Below are 23,776 nucleotides of genomic sequence, written 5' to 3' on the forward strand. Positions count from 1 at the left end.
GGGGGTAGGGACGCAGGTGCAGCTGCATGTGTGGCAGGCGCATTCGGTGCAGGTGCAGCATGTGGGGAGGGCGCTGTAGGTGGGGGCAGGCTCTGGGCGTCTAGAGCAGCGTGGGCAGGTGTGCGGGCGGGTGTTCGAAAGCCATCCCCATTGGACGTCCGTGCGCTAGCACGTCTCTTTTTTAGAGGTATTTTAGAATTATTCAACAAGGTAAAATGAACGTGGGCATGTTGGGCTTGGCCCAGCAGGCATGCTCAGACAACCAAACGCCCTCCACGCCTCAAGAGGCAGGCCATGCCGAATTCAACCCACCAATGAAGGACTTAGGATTTGGGCCGACTACAATAGACTCCTCGCCCAGTCGCCCCGCACCACGCCCTAATAAAATGGGGTGCCGTGGTTAGGATCGACGGCGCCCTCAAACTTCGTTCCTTCCAAAATCCAATTTCCCTCACCGATGAGCACGACGATGAGATGTGCCGAGGAGCCCTCTTCGGCCGTGGAGGTGGAGACGACAAAGGGGGGCAAGGCAACATGGTTGTGGGAGGCGGGCGGGAGACTAGTGGAGACCGGCCGGCCCATGACTGCCGAGCCAACGAGCGTGAGCAATGCAGAAGAGGCAGAGGACGAGGAGTGGATCATCTCATCAGATGATGCCCTTCCCCTCATCACGAGCAACCATCCTCTCCCTCTTAGATGCCCCAAATTCCCCAAGGGTGGAAGTAGGAAAGAGATCTCAGAGTGGAACAAGGCTTGCAATAGGGTGTACAAGCTGGCTGCCAATGGTTGTTTTCTTCATTCTTACATCTTCATTGAAGAAATTTCTTTCTGCTAACTTCTTCATCCTTACATCTTCAATGAAGGAATTAATTTCTTTCTGGTAACTCTTGTATTTTTGTTGCTCTTTGTTTAGATCCTATAACCCATCCTCCTCTCCTGAGGAAGACAAAGGATGACTTTGACACCGTTGGCCACTATATCTTCCACACGAGTGAGCCGACCGCTCACTTGTGTTGCCGACCACACACTGTGGCTAGAGGTAGAAGAAGGGAGGGAGAACAGAGCGCGCACACATACACACAACACGAACACCAGCGTTGGCCGGAGCTCTCCAGAGGAGATGGCAAAATTGAACTCGTTCTCTTTTCTGAGTTGAGTGGGAAACTATATATACAACTCTACCCATGTAATCCTAGTACACAGACATGTCAGGCTGTCATGTTGCTACAGTGACTAGATGTGACAGTAGGGCTGACTTTGGCGCCCGCCCCTGCTGTGGCTACAGTACGACAGGGGAGCCTTTTGGCGCCTGCCCCTACAATGGCTACAGTGCAGCAGTAGGGAGTCATTTCGGCGCCTGCCCCTACCGCGTGTTCAGAGGTGAGCAGCAGATTATTTAACAAATCTTCCCCTAATCCTATTGTTAACCCTAGAACCTCCTCCATGCTGACCATCTTCTTTAGCTCCGTGAACCAAAGACGGCTGAGCGGCTTGGTGACGACGTCCGTGAGTTGCCGACTGGTTTCAACAAACTTGATGACGATCTGCCCTCCATCGACACAGTCCCTGAGGAACTAGAACTTGACGTCGATGTGCTTGCTCCGGTCATGTAGAACCGGATTCTTTGTGAGGGCGATGGCGGGCTAGTTGTCCACCATCAGTGCTGGTGGGTGAGCTTCCACACCGGTCAGCTCACCCAACAGCCGACGTAGCCACATAGCTTGGCACGCCACTGTGGCCACCGCCACGTACTCTGCCTCGCATGTGGACAACGCCACCACCTTCTATTTCAGCAACAGCCATGAGATTGGAGCTGACCCGAGGAAGACGAGCACGCCAGCTATGCTCCATCATCTATCGATGTCCCCCGTCATGTCTGCTTCGCTAAACACAGTGAGCTACAACCCACTTCTACCGGTCTTGGGGAAGATGATCCCCTGATCCACCGTCCCCTTGACGTAGCGCAACAGCCGCTTCACCACGGCCCAGTGATCCTCTTGGGGATTCTCCATGAAGCGACTAATGTAGCCCACGGCGAACACAATGTCCGACCTCGTGTGGACTAGGTAGCGCAGACCGTCGACGATGCTCCGGTAGAGTGTTGTATCTACCTTTGCCACGGTACTGGTCTTTGTTAGCTTCAGCCACTCCTCCATCACGTCACGCATGACTTTCACTCAGCCATGCCACTCCGCTCCAACAACTTTGAGGTGTACGCTCTCTGACCGAGCGTGAGCGCCTCCTTTCTCTGTCTCACCTCGATGCTGAGGTAGTAGGTTAGTGCGTTGAGATCGCTCACTCGAAAATGAGTCTCCATCTCGTGCTTGAAGCTGTCGATGTCCTCCACACGCGCGCCGGTGATGATCAAGTTGTCCACATACACGCCGACGACGAGCTCCTCCTTCCCCCATCGCCGCGTGTAGAGCGTGTGCTCGGTTGCGCACCACATGAACCCAAGCTCGCCCAGCGTGGCGTGAAGCTTGACATTCCACACTCGCAGGCCCTGCCATAGCCTGTAGAGAGCCTTGCGCAGTTAGAGCACCTCGTGCTCCGCTCCCTTGACGGTGAAACCTAGAGGTTGCCTGACGAAGACCGTCTCTGCTAGCTTGCCATTGAGGAAGGCCGATTATATGTCTAGGTGATGGACGCGCCAATCCTTCGCTACTGCCAAAGCCAACAGCAGTTGGATAGACTCTATGTGTGCTACCGTCGCAAAGACTTTCTCAAAGTCGATGCCCTCATGCTGGACAAAGTCTCAGGCGATGAGGCACGCCTTATGCTTGACAATGGCATCGCGCTCGTCCCGCTTGACCTTGTACACCCACTTCAGGCCAATCGGACGGCATCCTGGAGGTGGATCGATGAGCTCCCATGTCTTATTTTCCTCGATCACCTTCATCTCCTCCAGCATCGCCCGTCGCCAATTTGCAACACGCTTGGCCAGCGCGAACATGGGTGGTTCCTATGCATTAATGAGAAGCAACTCTGGGTCATTGAGCAGCCGACCCGCCAGTCCTAAGGACCCTATGTCGCTAATGATGTCGTTCAGCCTGTGGAACCGCACCTCATCACCGTCGTGGAAGGCATCCATGAACTCAGTGATATCGCTTGAAGGTGAGGCAAACTCGATCGGTGGCGATGGAGTCCCCTGTTCCACCGGAGTGGTCGGCACAACACCTGGAGTGCTTGGTACCCCGACTGCAGTGCTCGGCACTACTTCTAGACCGCTCGTCACCACTCTTAGAGTGGCCGACACCCCTCCCGGAGTGCTTGGCACCAGTCTTGGAGTGGTCAGCACCACTACAAGACCTCTTGGCTCCGCTATGGGAGCATTCGGCACCTATCCTAGAGTGGTCGGCACCACTATAGGACCGCTCGACACCACTCCTAGAGTGCTCGGCACCCCTCCCAGAGTGCTTGGCATCGCCCTAGGAGTGCTCGGCTCTGTTGCTAGCGTGGTCGGCACCTCCTCTCCAGTGTCTGCACCACCGTGGATGACCAAGTGCTCAACGACAAAGGTGCTGGTGAAGCCGCTAGCTTCCCCTGGGCCCAAACTATCTCAGTCCTAGGCCGCCTTCTCGTCGAACACGACATCGCTGAAAGGTCCTAATGGCTAGAGGGGGGTGAATAGCCTAATAAAAATTCTACAACAACACTTAACAAAATAGTTAGACAATTATGAGGTGAAGCAAGTGTTGCACTAGCCTACTCAAAATACAAGCCACCTACCACAATTCTAGTTTAGATAGTGTCGATTCACACAAGAGCTATGACACTACCCTATGTTAGTGTGCTCTCAAAGGCTAACTAAAGAGCCACACCAACCAAGCAAGCAAGCTCTCACAACTAGCTACACTAAAGAGCTTGTCAACTAGTTTGCGGTAAAGTAAAGAGAGTGATCAAGAGGGTTATACCGCCGTGTAGATGAAAGAACCAACCAATCACAAGGATGAATAACAATGAAGACCAATCACCTCGGAATCAATAATGAACACAATGATTTTTACCGAGGTTCACTTGCTTGCCGGCAAGCTAGTCCTCGCTGTGGCGATTCACTCACTTGGAGGTTCACGTGCTAATTGGCTTCACACGCCAAACCCTCAATAGGGTCCACACAACCAACACAAGATGAGGATCACACAAGCCACGAGCAATCCACTAGAGTACCTTTTGGCTCTCCGCTGGGGAAAGGTCAAGAACCCCTCACAATCACCACGATCGGAGCTAGAGACAATCACCACCCTCCGCTCAACGATCCTCGCTGCTCCAAGCCGTCTAGATGCAAACACTCAAGCAATGCACTTGGATTCACTCCCAATCTCACAAAGATGATGAATAAATGATGGAGATGAGTGGAAGGGCTTTGGCTAAACTCACAAGGTTGCTATGTCAATGAAATTGGCCAAGAGAGTGAGCTTGAACCGGCCATGGGGCTTAAATAGAAGCCCCCATGAAATAGAGCCGTTGGGCTCCTCACTGCATTGAACACAGGTCGACCGGACGCTCCGATCATATTGACCGGACACTGAACCACAGTGTCCGGTCGTGCGATGTGCACCACGTCTCATCGGCTTCAAACGCCGATCGCCCGATATCAACGGTCAAGTAATGACCGGATGCATCAGTTAGAAAGTGACCGGACGCTGGATCTCAGCGTTCGGTCATTTCTAGTAAGGTTCCAAATGTGACATTTCACGACCGGACGCGTCCGGTCATGTTCGACCGGACTCACCCAGCGTCCGGTCACACAACGTCTCCTCTGTGCGTCTCACGTCAGCGTATGTCAGGACTAACCAGACGCACCCTGCCAGCGTCCGATCACTAAGTGACCCAGCGTCCGGTCATAAGACTGAAATGCGCACCTTCTGCTGCCACTGACCGGACACGCCGGTCCAACCGAGGCCAGCATCCGATCACTTACAGTGACCTCCAACTTTTCTGTCTAGGGTGCCGGTGGCACCGTCAGACTATCCGCACTCTATGGGAGGACACTCCACCGGTGGAGTTTCTTACCCTTGCACCTAAACTTCACTACCCTTGATCAAATGTGCCAACCACCAAGTGTATCACCTTGTGCACATGTGTTAGCGTATTTTCACAAACATTTTTAAGGGTGTTAGCACTCCACTAGATCCTAAATGCATATGCAACGAGTTAGAGCATCTAGTGGCACTTTGATAACCGCATTCCGATACGAGTTTCACTCCTCTTAATAGTACGGCTATCAATCCTAAATGTGATCACACTCTCTAAGTGTCTTGATCACCAAAACAAAATAGCTTCTATGGTTTATACCTTTGCCTTGAGCTTTTTGTTTTTCCCTTTCTTCTTTCCAAGTCTAAGCACTTGATGATCATCATGGTATCATCATCATCATCATGCTATGATCTTCATTTGCTTCATCATTTGGAGTGTGCTACCTATCTCATGATCACTTGATAAACTAGGTTAGCACTTAGGGTTTCATCAATTCACCAAAACAAAACTAGAGCTTTTAGTCGCGCGAGACAACCACCTTGCCTCTGTGTGGGTCATAGAGCCGGTATGCCTTGGTACCTTTCACGTAGCCCAGGAGCACCATCAGTGTGCTCCTGTCCTCCAGCTTGGTGAGGACCGGCTTTGTCTTCCTAACATCGCCGATGCGGCCGAATGTCCAGAGGAAGGACATGCTCGGCTTGCGCCTATACCAAGCTTCAGGGCCTTGGTGGGCGCGCGGTTGAGGATTAACACCGCCGTGGTCACCGAATCACCCTAGAACCTTGCCAGCATGCTCTTGGCCTTCATCATGGATCGAGCCATGCCGACCACCATCTGGTTCCGCCGCTTGTTGAGACTTGCGGTCTGAAGGGTCGAGATGGCGACTAGAGGGGGGTGAATAGTCTTTTTCTAAAACTTAATCGTGTCGGCTAACCGATACAAATACGGAATTAAAACTATCGGTCTAGCCAAGACTATACCCCACTATATATGTTCACTAGCACCTTGCAAAGATACTAAATATGCAACGAAGGTGCCGGGCTAGCTAGAGCTCTCCTAAACAATTTTAGGAGCAAGGTTACACAAACCTATGCCACTAGTACTTTAAGCAACAAGGGAGCTCCTACACATGCTAGTAAGCAAAAGCACAAAGCTAATTAAGCTCACTAGCAATGCTCAATAACAAGGCAACCAATGCCTAATTAGAGAGCGCAAATACTTAGCTACACAAACTAAGCAATGTAACTAACAAGGTTACTAAAACCAAATTAGCCACGCAAGGGAGCTACTTCTATGCTACACAAGCAAGAAGGTAATTAGCAAGCTACACAAGCTATCTAATTACAAGAGCAACTACACAAGCTTAATATGTATAAAAGTAATTGCAAGCTTGTGTAATGGGGATGTAAACCAATGGGAAGAACAAGGTTGACACGATGATTTTTCTCCCGAGGTTCACGTGTTTGCCAACACGCTAGTCCCCGTTGTGTCGACCGCTTACTTGGTGGTTCGGCGGCTAATTAGCATCGCCCGCTAAGCCTGCATGTCGGGCGCTGCAAGAACCTACCCCTTGAGTGAGGGTAGCTCAATGACACGCTTTACTAGAGTTGCTCTTCGTGGCTCCCGCGGGGCGAGCACAATGCCCCTCACAAGCACTTCTCCGGAGCGCCACACAAGCTTCTTGCGCGCTTCGACGGAGACCACTACCAAGCCATCTAGGAGGTGGCAACCTCCAAGAGTAACAAGCACCACCGGCTTGCAACTCGATCACCTAGTGCCACTCGATGCAACCTCACGATGCAATCGCACTAGAATCGCTCACTCACATAATCGAATGATCACTATCAAGTATATGTGAGATGGAGGGCTCCTAAGCACTCTCAAGCATGGACACAAAGTCCCCCAAGGTGCTCCACACCTGCCATGGCCGAGAGCCACTTCTATTTATAGCCCTAAGGGCTAAACTAGCCGTTACCCCTTCACTGGGCAAAAGTCGGGCTGACCGGACGCTCCGGTCGTGTTGACCGGACGCTGGACCTCAGTGTCCGGTCGCCCGCAGACGGCCACGTGTCCTGATTCCAACGATCACTTGACCTGACCGGACGCAGCAACTTCAACTGACCGGATGCTGAACCCCCAGCGTCTGGTCGTTTCCAGTAAGGTACCGACCTCGACCGGACGCGTCCGGTCACACTTGATCGGACGCAGCCCAGCGTCCGGTCACACTCCAACTTCTACGTCACCGTACGTCAGCCTGACCGGACGTAGCCTACCAGCGTTCGGTGCTTTTAGACCCAGCATCCGGTCAGTTGACCGACACCAGCGTCTTCGCGACCAACTCGTTTTCACTTCTAACTTCTTCACCCTTGCTCCAATGTGCTAACCACAAGAACTTGCATTCGGCGCAATAGAAAATAGGCATTCCATTTTCCCGAAAGCGCCGAATCCCTGCAAACACCACCTCCTTTGTAAATGTGCCAACATCACCAAGTGTACACCACCATGTGTATGTGTGTTAGCTTTTCACAATCATTTCCCAAAGGATGTTAGCCACTCAACTTGCCACGCCACTCGATCCTAGCGACAATGCAAAGTTAGATCACTCGAGTGGCACTAGATGACCGATATGCAAATAAGTTTGCCCCTCTTGATAGTACGGCCATCTATCCTAAACCCGGTCATAAACTTCTCTACACACCTATGACCGGTGAAATGAAATGCCCTAGGTTATACCTTTGCCTTGCCATTCCATTCCATCTCCTCTAATGTCGATGCAACACATGCACCAACACGATCAACAATGATATGATCCACTTCATATCATCACATGATCATATTGGTTTATCGATCTTGACTTTACTTGCTCTTCGCCGTTGCTATCGTCCATCGGCGCCAAGTCTTGCTCAAGCTTCACCACCACACGGTCCATCACTCCAAAGCCTTCGACTTGCCCTTCACGCTTGCAACCGGTCCATCAAGCCAAGTCTTGTCTTGATCTTCTCCACCTTGATCACATGACTCAATGTCATGTCTCATGTGCATTTAAGCTCCTTCATCATCACATGTGTGAGCTTTGCAACATCTCCAAGCCATTTTCAACTTCATGGCATATGTTGCTCACACACATGTACCTGTGGACTAATCACCTGTGTATCTCACATAAACACAATTAGTCCACCTAAGTTGTCACTCAATTACCAAAACCAAACAAGGACCTTTCACGGTCTCAGACAGTGTGGAGGAGGTAGAGGCCTCCGCCCACTAAGCGCTGCCCTCAGGCAGAGGCTCAGGAAATAGGCACGACAAGTGGGCGTGTAGGGAAATGGCACGTAAAACTAGGGTTTCATTCATTCATTTTCCAACCAATGGTACTGTTACAAGTGTTCCCTATTTATAGGGCTCAACTACCACTTTTACAGAGTTTACAATAGTACCCTTCAACTGCTACAGTACATTCTCGGAATATTTCACTACTCGTCTTTCGTCTCGGGGGTAATCTTGTCATGCCACCCTTAGGTACTGGGCCTGCGCGATCAGCCGGCCCATCAGGCCTCAGGATTCGGCGACGGGCCTCTGGACCTCCGCCGTCGGTCTCCGCCCCTGGGACGTCGAGGCCGCAGACCCTCGACACCCAGTATTGCCGTCCTCCTGTTTGGGTCTCTGCCCCTACGAGCGGAGGCCGAACCGGCGTGCCCGCGCCATCCACGAGCGCCTTCCTCTGGTTACCTGCACACACACGTAGGTAACGTTGGCACTTGATTAGCCTTGCAGCGGGGCGGCCTCCGCCCCCTCCGCCCGGAGACGCCTACGAGCTAACCGGGCGGAGGCTGCGCTAGGGTCACCGGCAGCGTCCTGCAAGCAGTCTGAGAAACCGTCATCTTTCTGGGTCTAGAGGCATGGTAGCTGGGCCTTTGCTTAGGTAGTTGGTCGGAGACGCCTTTGCGAACTGCTGGCCACATAGGTCTCCGCCGCTCTCGGAGGCCGTGTTACAACACCGCTCCACCACGTCATTCTGCTGTGGCGAGTACGGCGCGGTGTGGTGTCACACCACACCCTAATCCGCACAGTACGTAGCGAACTCCATCGAAGTAAATTCACCATCACGATCAGTCCACAACACGCGCAGCTTCTTGTCGCTCTTCGCCTCCGCGCGTGCCTTGAACTTCTTGATTGCCTCCGCCGCCTCATCCTTGCTCATCAGGAGTTGCAGACACATATAGCGACTGCAATCATCCATGAGCAGGAGGAAGTACCGCCAACCACCGTTTGTGGCTACCGTGATTGGCCCGCAGAGATTGCCATGGACGAGCTCGAGAGTGTCCGCCATGCGATACTTGGCCACCTTTGGGAACGGTAACCTCCTCTGCTTCCTAGCCAGGGAGCTGTCACACAGCTCACCTGCGTGCGACGTCGCCATCAGGAAAGTGGCCTCATCATCCTCATCAGCCTACGTTAAATGAGCCTCAGCCTTCTTCTCCTACTTGCGATTTGGGCACTTCTTTGCCTAATGGCATGTCTTCCCGCAGCGTCAGCAGGCATTGGGGTCGACCTTCTTCTTCTTCTCCGAATAAGCGTTGCCGTGGTGCTTGCCATCGCCACCGTGGCTGGAGGAGGCTTCCCCGGAGTTTCTTCGGGCAGCCCACTCCTCCTCTGTCAGCAGTAGCTTGCCGCTGTCCATCGTTGTTGTGGCCTGTTACATGCGCTCATCCACCTCCCACAGATGGCCGGTCACATCCTCAATGGTGAGGGTGGACAAGTCCAACATCATCTCTATGGAGAGAGCGATCTGGATGTACTTCACCGGTACGGAGTGGAGGTACTTGGAGACCGCCTTTTCTTCGTTGATGGTGACATTGTGGCTCCTCAGCTTGCTGATGAGCGACTGCAGGCGAAGGGAGAAGTCCTCCACCGATTCACCATCCTTGAACTTGAGGTTGGTGTACTCCTGCTTCAGCAGCTGGGCCGTCGTCTTCTTTGCGCGGTCGGAACCGACACGCATCGCTGCAATGGCCTCCCACGTCTCCTTAGCAGAGCTCTTCGTCCACAACAGCGAGGATGGCCTCCAACAACGCTGACATATCATCTTCCTCGTTGTCGGTGCCCTTGTCAATAGCATTCCAGAGCCGTCGGGCTCTGAGCTTGACCTTCATGGTCACCGCCCACTTGCCATAGTTGGTGCGAGTCAGCGTCGGCCAACTGGTGCCGCTGACCTCCCATACCGTGCTCACAACGACCTCCTGTCGTGCTGGGTAGCCACAGCAGCGCCGCCGCTATCGTCCATCTCCAAACCGCCCGTCATCGCCAGCGGTTAGTCCGACGACGGCGCTTGTACGGCTTTGATACCACTTGTTGGCTCCTGGATCTTCCACACGGGTGAGCCGACTGCTCACCTGCGTTGTCGACCACACACTATGGCTAGAGGTAGAAGAAGGGAGGGAGAACAAAGCGCGCACACACAACACGAACACCAGCGTTGGACGGAGCTCTGCAGAGGAGATGACAAAACTGAACTCGTTCTCTTTACTAAGTTGCAGTGGAAAACTATATATACAACTCAACTCATCTAATCATAGTACACAGACATGTCAGGCTACCATGCTGCTACAGTGACTAGATGTGACAGTAAGGCTAACTTTGGCGCCCGCTCCTGCTGTGGCTACAGTGCGTCAGGGAAGCCTTTCGACGCCTGTCCCTACAGCGGCTACAATGCAGCAGCAAGAGCGCTTTCGGCGTCTGCCCCTGCCGTGACGCTTCTAGTTCTACTAGTGATGAGTTGTACTCCTCAACCTCAAGACACACGGAGGTGATTTTTGGGTTAGCAAGATCGATTGTCAGCATTTCCTCCACTGGGGATGGTACGTAAAATTGCCCTGAACTTGCAGTTAAATTAACCCAATCATTTCCTCATAGCTAATCTTGACATCCTTGGCTCCTTGCTATATTCAGATGGCTTGCCAGAATGGAAATTTAATGGAATCGTCATTGGTCCATCTGAATCGGATGAGCGTGCTAGGATACTGACCAGTTCTGAAGCCGTCTGTGATTATGATGGGAAACTGCTCGATCACAAGGTGCACAAAAAACTTGCTGATACGCGCTTTTTGTTAATCTACTTCTTTGTTGTTATTAGGTCTGCAAACATGCTAGGCAGCACGACCTGCCGGTAGCCAAGAGATGGACCCTCTTGTGCTTCCACATGCTATCCTATGTGCCAAAAAAGTTGACCCTCAAATCAAAATAGCTTTCTTCTTTACAGCAGCGGAATAAGCTCTCTGCTGTACAATATTGGCCAGCAAACTATGGCTTACTAGCACTGATGTTAACCCCAATATAAGTAAAAAATTGACCGAGTTCTCGGTTGAATATCTGCAAATTAACAAAGCTTAGCAATCAATCCAAGATACTTTTTCGCTGGTCTTGTTTGCTGCAATGCTGCTGCATTCTGCTGCTTCACCGTCCTGGACAGTTGAATAATTAGAAGATTGCTACCATTTAATCCTCGAAAACGCAGGAGAGCTGCGCATCATTATATTAAGAAGATAATAAAATGGGATAAGAACCCACACAACACATACAAAAACCACACACAACTCAACACACACACACTACACTGCTGCTTCTAGAAAACTAACGCGCCCGTGACATAAAGATCACGACCGGTAGACAGGGCTCTAACCACCTGGAGCGAGGGCATCCAAGAGGGATAATCCTCGAGACCCCGCCAAAGACCACGACCTTCTTTCATCTTCAGCTACAGCAAGTGCGCCTACAACATTTGGGGCTGCTCCATCAAGGACGTATTTGTTGCGGTGTGTCCATAAGGTCCAAGCTCCAAGGATTATGACAGAGTTGGTTCCCTTCCTTAACATATCACTAGCAGCATTGCTCACATTTTCCCACCAAAAATGGAAAGATGTTTCTGTCGGTTGCGGGGAAAAGGCTTGGAGTCCAATCCGAGAAAAGAAGCGGAACCAAAACTCTCTTGCAAAGACACACTGAACTAAGAGGTAACCACTCGGTAAAACTTCACAAAGAGAGCATATCAATTTAGACTTCAGAAATATATAATGATGTGCCCATGCTCTCAAAGGGTAACTACCAAGATTATTCTATGGAATAACTCATGGATAGGTTTCTCGCTGTTTACTGCAGTTATTCTTTTCATCCTCTTTAGTAAATGTTTGAAAGGATTTTTGAAAATGGGTGCAGATCATGGTTTCAGAAAATAATATCAATCATGTAATCATGCTTGCGTACAGTTTTGAACCTTATATATAATTTGCACATGATACTAAGTTGGTAACCTTCTACAACATTTTTTGCACTGCCAATCTGTTTTACCAGCCATCAAGGCACTTCCTGTGGCATAGTGCAACATTAGGACGTCACTTTGGCCATAGTTGTCTCTTGCACTTGGATCTCTTTTTTATCTAGATGCATTTCTTTTTAGGAAAAAAGTTCAAAGTACTCCCTCCAACCTTGGCCTACGCCTAGTTAACCCCTTACAACATTTGGTTTGATTTACTCCCTCCAGCTGAACTATTTCAGTTGATCCATTTTACCCCTTAACAGGATTTTCTTTTTGTTCTTCCATGTATTAGTTGAGTTTTAGTTTCAAATTTTATGAGGCGATAGTTGACATCATAATTTATGTTAAAAAATACATAATAAACTCTTTACTACTATTTCGATAAGTTAAGACTATTCAGGCCAAACTCAACTTGTTGAAGGTTATTGTCTTACCTTTAATATCGATTTATTGATACAATTTGTCTATCTAATGTAACTTGTTTTTTTCAGCTACTTGTTCGTTTACCAAATAAGGTCATTAAGAACGGAGAGCTTTTGTTCTTTGATGACTACTATGGCTTTGCTATCCTGGAGATCTCAGTTGATATGCCTTTGTGGTGCCCTTCCTTCGTGTTAAATCCAGATTACGGAGATGAGGTCTTTGTGTTGACAAGAAAGAAAGATTCTTCATTGATGACTACGACAGGGAAGGTCTTATGGCACAATGAACCCTATTTCAGGCGCAACCATCTTTTGTATCTTAGCTGTGAGCTTCCCGGGGTATTAATCAAATTACTTGTGTTCAAATGTTGCATCTTTACTTGATTGCCTTGTTAAATCATTTGTACATATTCGATGCAGCGTATCTCAGGTGGATTGGTAATGGATCGAGATGGAGATATTGCTGGAATGACTTTTGATTGTGCCAGCCCAAAAACTGCCGTGCTTCCTAGCTTCATTATCAAGAAATTGATTGAAATGGAAAGCAACTTCAGGTATAAAACAACAAGAAACTTGACGCTTTTATTACTTTGAAAATCATGTGCAATTTTAGATTCAATAAAATTAGATGATTTCCTGTGCAATTTATTTGGTAAATAAAATACAATTGTAATAAGTAAATGAACTAATTTTTGTTTTTCTTCCAATTGTGAGATAATCTGCTGCACCCGCTGACAGTAGCAGGGAGTTGGCAAACAAGTCAACCCTGCTGTCCCATCTAGCCTGCAGCACCCTCCACCTTTGCTACGGGAGAAAGTTGCAATAGGTCAAATTTCTCTATCTTCTCTATCCTCTGTAACAGCATGACAATAAGTGGTGACTGATCTCATCCCGATAGTGGCCAGCTGTAGCCACTAGCAGTAGTAATAGTAGACTAGAGTTGTATAAATATCAGCTTGTTTAGTAACGATGAAAAGCAGTTCAGTTGTTGCACTTCGATCCAGCAGACTTGCGTATGTTGTGTGTGCGCTCAGTGCTCACTCCCTCTTCTTCTACCTCCAGCCAAAGGTGTTGTGTGCGTGAGGGTGCTGGTGAGCTAATCACTCACATGTGGGCCAACACCAAGAGTTTTTGCTGAAAATGGTAGACAATTGTAACAAGATATGGAAGGCTAGTTTAATTCTATATTTGACTGGTTAAATGTAAATTGTAGGTGTATAGCTCGTCCTGTACATGGTTTGTCTTTAAGAGCAGTGCAGTTTTTGGATATGTCAAGGAGGGAAGAAATCTTGTATGAACACAACATCGATAGTGGTTACCTCATCGATAAGGTAATGAATCTCTTCAACTGAATGTAACTCCTTTCAGACTATTTAGGTTGACATTATTTGTATCTAATTTTTAGTCTATATGTTCTTTTCGGTATTGTAACTTGTTTGATACTTTTAGGTAAAAATGAACTCCACTGCAGAAATCATTGGGATTAGGCGTGGGGATGTGATTGTTTCAGTTAACGGGATGTGCTCTCAGAATATGCTAGAGGTGAAAAACTGAAAATATATCTAATTTTATCATATATACTTGAAAAATATATTTCTTATTGTGTTCAAAATTTGTTCCCAGTTGGAAGAGTATTTTCTTTCTCTTGGCTGGAAGTTTCTGGAGAAGAAAATTGAATCATCCAAGATTGTTCTGAAGGTATATTTGAAGTTATGTGCAATATTGAAATGTAAACTTTACTGCTTATTTCTTAAAATAAGAAAAAAAGGTTAACAATTATGATATGATGTTTCAGTTAAAGGTTTATGACCCCCTTAACTGCCAGGAGAACACTCTACGCCTGCCTCTGGGATTTTCTTGCCTTACAGCAGGTAAAAAAGTTGAAGTGAAAGCTAATCTGTATTTCTTATTTTCTTTGATTACATGTCACATGAGAGTTTTGCTTAATGATAGTTCCATAGTTGTTAGAATGTACTTTGGTTGATTCACATGATTGTTAGAAGTATGTGCTCTTTGAGGCTAGTAAGAAGAGTGTTTTTTAAGGCAAGTAAGCTATAGAGATTTGACAAAGCACATTAACATTGGAGCTCTGGTGCTACCTGAATTGGCTCTGTTTTCAACCTTAGTGCCTTCCATCCAAATAAAAAGAAGGATCCGCCTTTTCAAAGAGCTAATGTTGTATCTGGATTTCTTGTATATTTGTTCAAGTTCAGGATGAATATAATACATAGTAATTCTATGTTTCTATAAGAACAAATTATGCAATAACAACAATGCATTTGTTTTAGTAGGAGCCCCTGGCTCTTCCTGATTCCTCAAAAACAATGCGTTTGTTTTATCTTTTATGTTCATCTTCTAGTGCATCTTTTCTGAGTTTACAACCAAAGTTGAGCCGGGTTGCAATTTAAACTTGGTTCACAGCTATCATTGACTATACACTTTTGTTGTTTCCCGTTTCTTGTGGATGGTTTTGAATTCACTGTGGTAAAGGAGAGGGTGAAGGTGAAAGTAACCGATAAGACATTTGCAAGTACGTCACATGGCATCAAGCGCAAGGAAACCACTCCTGAACCGATGTTATCTGGAGGGGTCTTACACCCTCATAAGAAAAGTTAAAAAAGTGAGTCCTAGGGAAGCTAGAAGCTTACGTACGGTGGCCGTGCTGCTGTGCATGGAGTGAGTAAGACGACACGAGTGATAAGTCTCTGATTATGGTCTGTTGTTCTAACTTGCATGGAGTAAGACACGAAAGTGATAGCCATGGACGACTCTATTTTGGTTTAGGGCCTATTTGGTAAAAAGGCTCGGGGTCCTCCAAAACAGCGTCGTCTTTAATCGTTGAAGAAGAAGCTTCTCTAAAAGGAGAAGAAGCCTTTTTGAAAAACGGTTGGTAAAACAACTTGTACTAATTTTTTTTGGAATGAATGAAGGATGTTGAATGTCTAAAGTGTCCTTGCTTATTTGGATTAGGGCTTTGATCCTTGAAGGAGCAGCTTCTCTAAAAGGAGAAGGAAGTCTTTTTAAAAAATATTTGGCAAAACGGTTTCTACTGATTTTTTTAATGGATAAAGGATGTTGAATGTTTGAAATGCCCCTGTTTATTTGGGCTTGGTTGCCTCGTGCAGCTGGTATTGAGTTGATTAGAGAGTCAACCATGGTTTTCACTAAACAATAGTACTAGTATTTAGGATACTAATATCTAATAAAAAGATTTGAGATAATAAAACCTTATCCATTCATCTCCCACCAGGTCAGCACCGTGTCATGTCTATTGGACTATCCGTTCCTATTTTCGTACGTGTCCATCTCTCTGTCTCCCTCTCTCTATTCACCTCCCGGGTCCCGGCACACATGCAATTGCAGGGTGAGCGCTTGCGGCTCCGACTGCGCGGCGCATTCACCGTGTCTCCAGCGGTGCAATGCACGCATGCTGAGACGAGGGCTGCGAGTCCGGTGAGTGGGGCCACCACGAGCAAGCGCCGTCGAAGCACTTTTCTAGGGGTTCGTTTGCAGGAGCCAAAACGGAAGCAGTTGTTTAAAGCCTTGCCTGCAAAGGGACCTCAGGTTGCTCCCGAGGTCGGCAGATGAAGACGTCGAAACTCGTCCAGTCGTGATTCTGGCCCGTGACGGAGCGGATGCCGGACGGCAGGGACCTGGGCGAAGACGGAGGAAGTGCAGCCAGCCGCGCCCCCAGCTGATGTGTGGCCTTCCTGCTCGGCCTGTGGATGGCCGCGTCCCTGCCCGCCTGCGCCTCAGTTGTCGCGGATAGGTCTCCGCCCCCAACGCCGATGGGTGGGGGGATCCTCCACCAGCCAAAGACGCGACCTTTCCGTAGGTTCGGAAGATCTCGGCAGAGCTTCACGAGATATGCTTGAACTGTCTTTCCTACTCGCACGGAGTAGCGACTTGCTGGTTGCCCCGGCGTCGTCTGCGTTGTCATGGCTTCCGCCATCTCGTCGGAGAATGCAAGCGGCCCAGGCATGCTGCATTGACGGCAATGGGTGGTGACCGGCCACTCCACTCCACTAGCGGCGACAACCCATAGGCCTCCCAGTACGCACCACACGTCGGACGGGGTTGTGTAGGGTACCACGGGAGGCGCTGGTGGAACTCGATGACAACGATGGTGGCGCCAGAGTCAGCCGGTGGGGGACATCAGCTTGGGCGCACCTGCCGGCTGCACCAACAACGCTTCTACCGTTGTTGCTGCATTGTGCTTCTTCGAGCCAGATCCACTGGTGTTGGAGCTGTGAGCGAGTTCGGGGTCTCTCGCGTGGGTCGACCCTATGCTGGAGGAGCTCGCCGCCTCGCTCATCGTGAACCTAGCAGGAGTACCAGCACTTGGGTGCCCGCCGGCGTCGATTGTGGCCTCTCAGGATGCAGATGCATCTCAGGTGGAGACGGGCTCTCTGGCAAAGGCCACCCAGTGGACGTCGGTCTCGCCTTCGATGTCACCACTGCAGGGGCCGCCATAAGTCATGCCGCCAGTCGAGACACACCTTGACCCAGCGCTGGCCGGGGTAGCCACCCTGGGAGATGCGACAATTGTGGCTATCATGGATGCTGTCAACCGTACTCCATCCCCTCAGACGGTCTCCGCTGGTAGATGCCTCAAGAGCTTCACCGAGCAACTCACAAAGCCAAGGCAGCTGCCACTCCTAGAGCTGCCCGATGTCACGGCCCACAGTGGACATACACCGCTCGCGTTCCCCAAGAGGAGTAGGCGGATAGCGGCGCATAGCATATCCCATATTCTGGCGTTCAAACGAGGTGACCACCTTGTCTTGAAGCGTCTGGGACTAACCAGCGGAATGTCGTCTCCTTCGACGGTGGCCCTGAAGGCATACAATAAAATCTACAGCGGGGACCCCGGTAATATGCAAGCGCTACACGAGTTGTTCCCACCGAACGGCAACGTGGGTCCGCGCAAGCAATGCCGCCGCCGCTCGGCAGCCTGGGCATAGCTTCATAGCCGGTGTCACAATTCGGGTTGATCAGTGTCCAATGTAACAACATATACTAGGGAGGGTCCGAGCGTCCTTCATATGACCACCTAGGGTGTCGTTAAGGCGTGTTGTATTAAACTTGTATTCTATCTTAATACAAAGACGCGTAAACCTTTTACGTGATCAAGAAAAAAAAATCTCAGTCCTCTCTTTATTATCGATGTTGTAATCATGCTTCGGTTTTAGATTATTATGAGCTCCTCGGTTGGTAATTAATCATGTTCAATCATGTATAGTTAGCGCATCTTTAATAGTTTCTAAAAAATAATTGGTAAATCAATAAGTTTTTTTTTCAAATCCCTAAAAAAGTAGAGAGTTGGTTTTCTCCAACCATTTTCAATATCTCGCTCCTAAACGGTAGAAGATAATTTTACACATGAGAAAAGACTTTCTAAATCACTTCTAACCACTTTTATATTCTCTCTTGTACGTTTGTGTTGGAAACCTGTCCACTCTTCTTATTGTTTTTCCATGTCCTCCCACCTCCGGATCTTGGATTATTTTTAGATCACCCCATCAAGTTTTATACTTTCTTTCCCACATATACAACTACAAGAAATGTGTTGGTTTGCGACGTCTATAGCATGATGTCTGATCAAAAGATCACTAAATCGATCAGTTTATGACATTTGTTGTGGAGGCATTTCAACTTAGTGACATAAGTAAATGCACGTCACAAGAAACGTCTTAAAGATAGTCAAATTTCATATTGTGACAATATTCTTGTGTCATAAACACCAATTTACAATCGACATAAATCCATAACAAGGATGGTGTGCCATAATTTATATTTTATTTGGGTGCCATGTGCATATTTGTTTTTTCCCCAGGTATATTTAGCTCACCTATTTAACCTGGCCGATCCTCTATACTCGCAGGAATTAACACGCGTAGCCCAAATTCCTGCTAGCGGGGCCGGCCCATTAGCACTAGACTAGAAACAAATCAGGCATGCCAGGAATTTTAATTTAATAAAAAAAATAATGTGACTATAGCAGATCTCGTACGCCGGATCTCTAGGATCCAAAGGAGCGGATATACCGTACTTGAGTTGTTGCAAATTTTTTTAACACATAAGTGCATAATTTAGATGATATTTTAACTTCACGTCTAAATCATAAAAAGTCTAACAACATTATAGTGATTCATAACATACAAGTTTTTGAAGAAAGGTTGCTCATTAGATAAACCAATTCTATATCTTCATAACAAGAAGTATGATCCAATTTTATCAAAATGGAATAAAAGTTTTGAAACAAAGTTAGTATTGTAGTTCGTAATTTTGATCTCTCTTCATTCATATTTTTCTTGTAACAAAAAATTCAGGTGAAAAGCACTAGCCAGCGACAAGGATAACCAGTCTTGCATTTAATATAACTGTAGTTAAAAGTATTTTAGCTGAGTACGGCCGTGTGGGGTTCCCACCATCGGGCCTCAAGTGGCCACTGGTCAGGGCACCGGCGTCCACCTCCGATGTCCAGGTAACGGTGCTGTCCAGGTAACGTGTGTGGTTTCCGGTTGTGGCTCTGCGCCTCTACGTCAGGCTTGGGCATAATTCTTTTTTACATACTAAAAAAAACTCTAAAGAAAAAAATGTGGCTTGGGCCAGCCAGGCAGGCCAACAAACTCTCAGCCAGGCAGGCCAGCAAACTCTCACGGAGCAGCACAGCCCAACCAGGCGGGCCACAAAGCACCCACGCAGGGACCAGCACCAGCACCAGCCCGATTCGCAAAAAAAAAAAAAAAAAAAAAAAAAAAAAAACCAGCACCAGCCCAGGAGCCTCCGAAGTGGTGGGAAATATATCCGTCCTCTGCTCCGTCTCCCACCCCGACCCCGTCACCGGTGGCCGCCGGCTCCACCTCCTCGCGCTCCGCGCCGGCCTCTTCCCCTTTGACGCCTACTCCGCTCGATTCGGTGGAGGGGAGCTCGAGGGGCGCGGTGGAGTCGGAGCTGGAGGGGCTGTGCGCCGCGTGGGGTGCGGAGCCGCTGTACCCCGACTCACCAGCGGCATGCACGGCGCTGGCCACCGTCAACGTGGTCACGGATCGCGGTTGCCGGGGGGCGTCGAGCCGGTGATGTTGTTGTCACGGCGAGGGTGCCACTGTGGGGTAACTCCACCCGTAGTAGTACTCCACGGTGACCATATACCTTGTGCGGGCAAACAAACACAGACTCTGGCCAGACAGGCTCTGATGAGAAATGGAACCAAACAAACGCATGTCGCAGCTGCTGGGCCTGCCTCCCGTGGCCTGGCCCTCCTGGTCCGAGCAGGCCGCCCATCGTGGACTGGCCTGTGGCCTCGGCACGCTGACTCGTGGGCTTCTCTTCTCTTCCTCCGGATCAGCCCAACCGCCGCCGTTCACTGGCTCCTGTAGTCAATCGAGCCCATGATTGCTACCGTAGCAACAGCAACTTCCGTGCCATGTACTCACATGCATGCCGGCCGCTCTTGGACGAGACGACGATATTCTACTCCTACTCCAATATGACATGTGAGGACGGCATGGACGAGACGAGACGAGACGAGGACAGGACAGAACATCTCAGCCGCGCCGGGCTAGCAGCGACGCCGCATGTGCGATGCCTGCTGCGTGCTGCCTCCCCTTCCGTTCCACTCCATGACGCATGTAGATGTGTAGCTTCGTCCGCCGATGTCGCGGGCGATGTTCTGTCGCGCGTGGGCGCGTATATCGGGATACCCGGGGTTGGTTTGGTTGAATTCTGATGAGACTGAACAGTGAACGCAGGCCGGCAGCTACTGCTGCCAGCGGATTCCATAAGACGCCAATGCAGTGGTGATCGCGCACAGAAAGATAGTAGCAGACTAGCAGTAGATTTCCGTATTCAGATGTCCTTTTCTCTGTCGTCGCTGCGCATCGCACGAGAAAGTTCTCACCTGTCTGTTCATCTTGATCGCACGTATCCTTCTTTGGCCTCTGGTAGTAGCCAAGAACACCGATCATAGTCCATGGATGTACCATACCAAGGACAAAATATACAATGCGTTTTTGTACGTACCAGGTACGACGTTAATTTCTAACCTGCACGAGTAGCTTCTTCTGTCTGGGCCGGCCGGCCACCGCCCACCGGGGGTAGTTAATCTGACGGGACTGTGCGTTGTCAAAGAAATTAGGTGGCACAGATGGGAAGCACTGAAAGATGGCTCTCTTTTAGCTAACTCCCCAGAAAAAAAAACAATATTTGTTTTAATAAAAGGATTCAAGAACACACACGGGAATGTCATCTAGACGTAGCAATTAGGTGAACTCTCCTTATCCCCGTGCTAGCGGCTCAGCCCAGTTATCGAGCCAAAAGCTGGGATTAGAGCCACTCAGCTAACCCCGATCGCTGTCGGTTTTCCCCTCTCTTGAAGGTTTCGAGCTGCTAATGCGGTGCCCTGTCCTTGTTTGCCTCGCCTTCCTCTCTCTCCCGAGTCCATGATTCCCCTGACATATGGTGGGGCAGGAAAGATCAGCGTTGGTTGAGGTAGATTTGCATGCGGTTGTCCCGTTCATGTGCTTCTGCATGGATCACCTTGATCAAACCTATAAATATAAATATCCCTTTCTTTGTTTTGCGGCGCCGTATGATCTCGTCCTTTCTGGTCACTGAAGTATGTACTGGCTGGTTTATTGCCATGGCTTTTATTATATTTATTAATGCTCTGTTTGGAATGCAGGAAATGTTTAATTTTTTTTGCTTTTTTCTGTGAAAGTGAACTGAATCATGTAAAAATTCTGTATGATTCTTCTGAAATTCTTGCTTTTCAAATAGACCCTAAGCGGTTAGGGGTGACATGAACATCGACAGAAATGTTGTTTGAAAAATTCAGAGAACATGGCCAGCGAATTACTACATGTCTTTAGTAAACTGCAGGTGTTTGAGATATATGATTCTCTGGTAACCACCATAGAGAGCCCCATATTCGTTTTCCCCTTCTCTCAACAAGCAGATACAACATCCCACCTAAAGTTGTTCTACCAGTTGGTTTTGCTGTCAAACAAGCTATTCTGATCTGAAATTTAAGTCCTACCTCTACTGATTTTCTGATTTGAAACTGAAGTACTCCCTCTACTTACTATATAAGTCCTTAATTTCTGTTAGCATTTCATTTCACTGCAGGAAAGGAAACACAAGGTTCTAGTTCCAATTCAGTTTTCTTTTTCTGTATAAAATCTGTTAAGACTTCTGGCATAATACCATGATATAACAAGTTGACATGCATGCTGCTCCAACGGCAGGGAAAGGCTTGGTAGGTAGGCATCCCCCAGTGTGCCTGTCTAACAAATGACAAGGCATCAGCCCACATCTATCATTGCAGTTGCCTACGCATAGGATAACACAGCTATCCCATCATTGCCAACAAGGATCCAGGTTAGCGCATGGTACTACATACACGTACAGATTAGGACGGGGATTAGCTCCCAATAACGATTCAGAAAACCTTTCGTGCATGGGACATCGTTGATTACAGTCGTAGTCGCAATTATTTCGGTATGTAAATGCAGTGTCTGTTTATGTCAATGCAGTCATTCTTCGGAGCTGGACGTTTTTCATCACCTCCTGAGATTTCTCTAGCAAGATGACTTAGCCCATATTTGTGATGTCTCTCCACTCGTTAGACATAAGTGCACCTCAAGAGAAGGAATCTAGAATGGGTGCTGTTTAAATACACCTTTACTATTCAAGTGAAGAAATCTAAAAGGTTAATTAAAAGAATTATAGATGGCTTATTCGAGCCTTTACTGTTTAAATGAACCTAGACCTTGAATTTTCAGGAACAATGAATTCATTCTCCAACGACTATTTTGTTTTGAAAAGCGACGAAAGAGCTATGAATAACTGCTTTGCTGTTCTATGCCAATAATTCTGAGCATAAGAAATATCCATAATGGGTGGACCCAAGAACAAGAAGCAACCCACTAGATCTCATTCTCGGATGCCAGTTCCCACTTCCCAGTCCCTCTGTCTGATGGGCTGTGGGCACTCAGACCAGACCTGCTCTGCTCTTTTTCCTCCACAAGCAACATGGAGTAGCCTGTCACTGCCTCCCAACTCTCTGACAGTGACCTCTCGTTTAGGCACTAGTTAATTAACCATACCACACTTAGGCTAAGATAATCGGAGGATCCCAACAAACTCTAACCTAATGCTCTCCCATCCGAAGTGATCCGAGAGCTAGCTGGTGCACAGGTGCAGGACATGCTGTCTCTGTGATCCCCCAATCACTGTTGTCTGCCCTCTTTTTTTGGGGGGCGGTGGTGGGAGATTACTGTTATGTGCTTCCGAAACACGCAACCCACTGCAGTGAGCAAAAAGAAAAAGATACTACTACGAGGGAAGAAAGAAAGGTGTGGTGTGGTGTGCCCGTTTTCAGGTCATGACTTTTGTTATCCATTGAAGATATGCTTTGGTTGAGGTAGATTGTTTTATCTGGTGATTTCCTGCATTAGCTGACCTAAACCATGCCTTCAGACCCTAAACCAACATAAACAACCTGACAAGAGTTTTCAGCAAGTATTCACTGTCTCTGACCCCGCCAGCCACTCTGTTCCAGCATTGCTGACTGTTGCTGATCAGAAAATATCCATTTTTTAGCAGTGCTAATGCCAGGGTAGCTGATGTCTGCTGGAGGTCAGGAAACTGAATAGTATTACTCGTGCTAGCAGAATGGTGAAGATGAGAAGATGTTGACCATCCTAGCTACTATCCAGGATCAGGCACCATTAGCCATTAAGGACCGAAATAATCATGGCTCCTTTTGGCGTCTGAAGCCTGCAGTGCAGGGCTCATTATCCTGCTGCTCTGGTCATTCTTTTCCTCCAGCCTCCAAGGCCTTTAGGCTGGGCATCATTGCTGCATCGCCGACCGCCCAGAAAAAGCAGCTTCGTGCTTGGACGCATGCTCTCTGCGATTCCAAGCATCATTCACATAGGAATTTTAGTATTTGTTATGCCTGGTTTACTGCCAGGACCAGATGCTTTGACGGCTGTTAGCGAGAAGATTAGGAGGATACTACTAATACGTAATAATAAACTCTTGTTCCAGGAGCATGATGCTT

The 23,776-nt window shown here is 48.4% G+C and overlaps 1 protein-coding gene across 1 annotated transcript; it reads left to right on the plus strand.

Moving 5' to 3' along the window:
* The first annotated feature begins 457 nt into the window (after window positions 1-457).
* Window positions 458-15,265, plus strand: LOC136491344 (uncharacterized). The gene is made up of 12 exons (XM_066487617.1): window positions 458-785; window positions 914-966; window positions 10,009-10,016; window positions 10,735-10,832; window positions 10,924-11,048; window positions 12,778-13,047; window positions 13,129-13,262; window positions 13,922-14,039; window positions 14,158-14,250; window positions 14,332-14,406; window positions 14,504-14,579; window positions 15,199-15,265. The coding sequence occupies exons 1-12, from the start codon at window positions 458-460 to the stop codon at window positions 15,225-15,227; spliced, it is 1,407 nt and encodes a 468-aa protein (XP_066343714.1). The 3' UTR covers window positions 15,228-15,265.
* The last annotated feature ends 8,511 nt before the right edge of the window (window positions 15,266-23,776 follow it).

The sequence above is a fragment of the Miscanthus floridulus genome, chromosome 11, assembly GCF_019320115.1.
Source record: "Miscanthus floridulus cultivar M001 chromosome 11, ASM1932011v1, whole genome shotgun sequence".
Lineage (NCBI taxonomy): Eukaryota > Viridiplantae > Streptophyta > Magnoliopsida > Poales > Poaceae > Miscanthus > Miscanthus floridulus.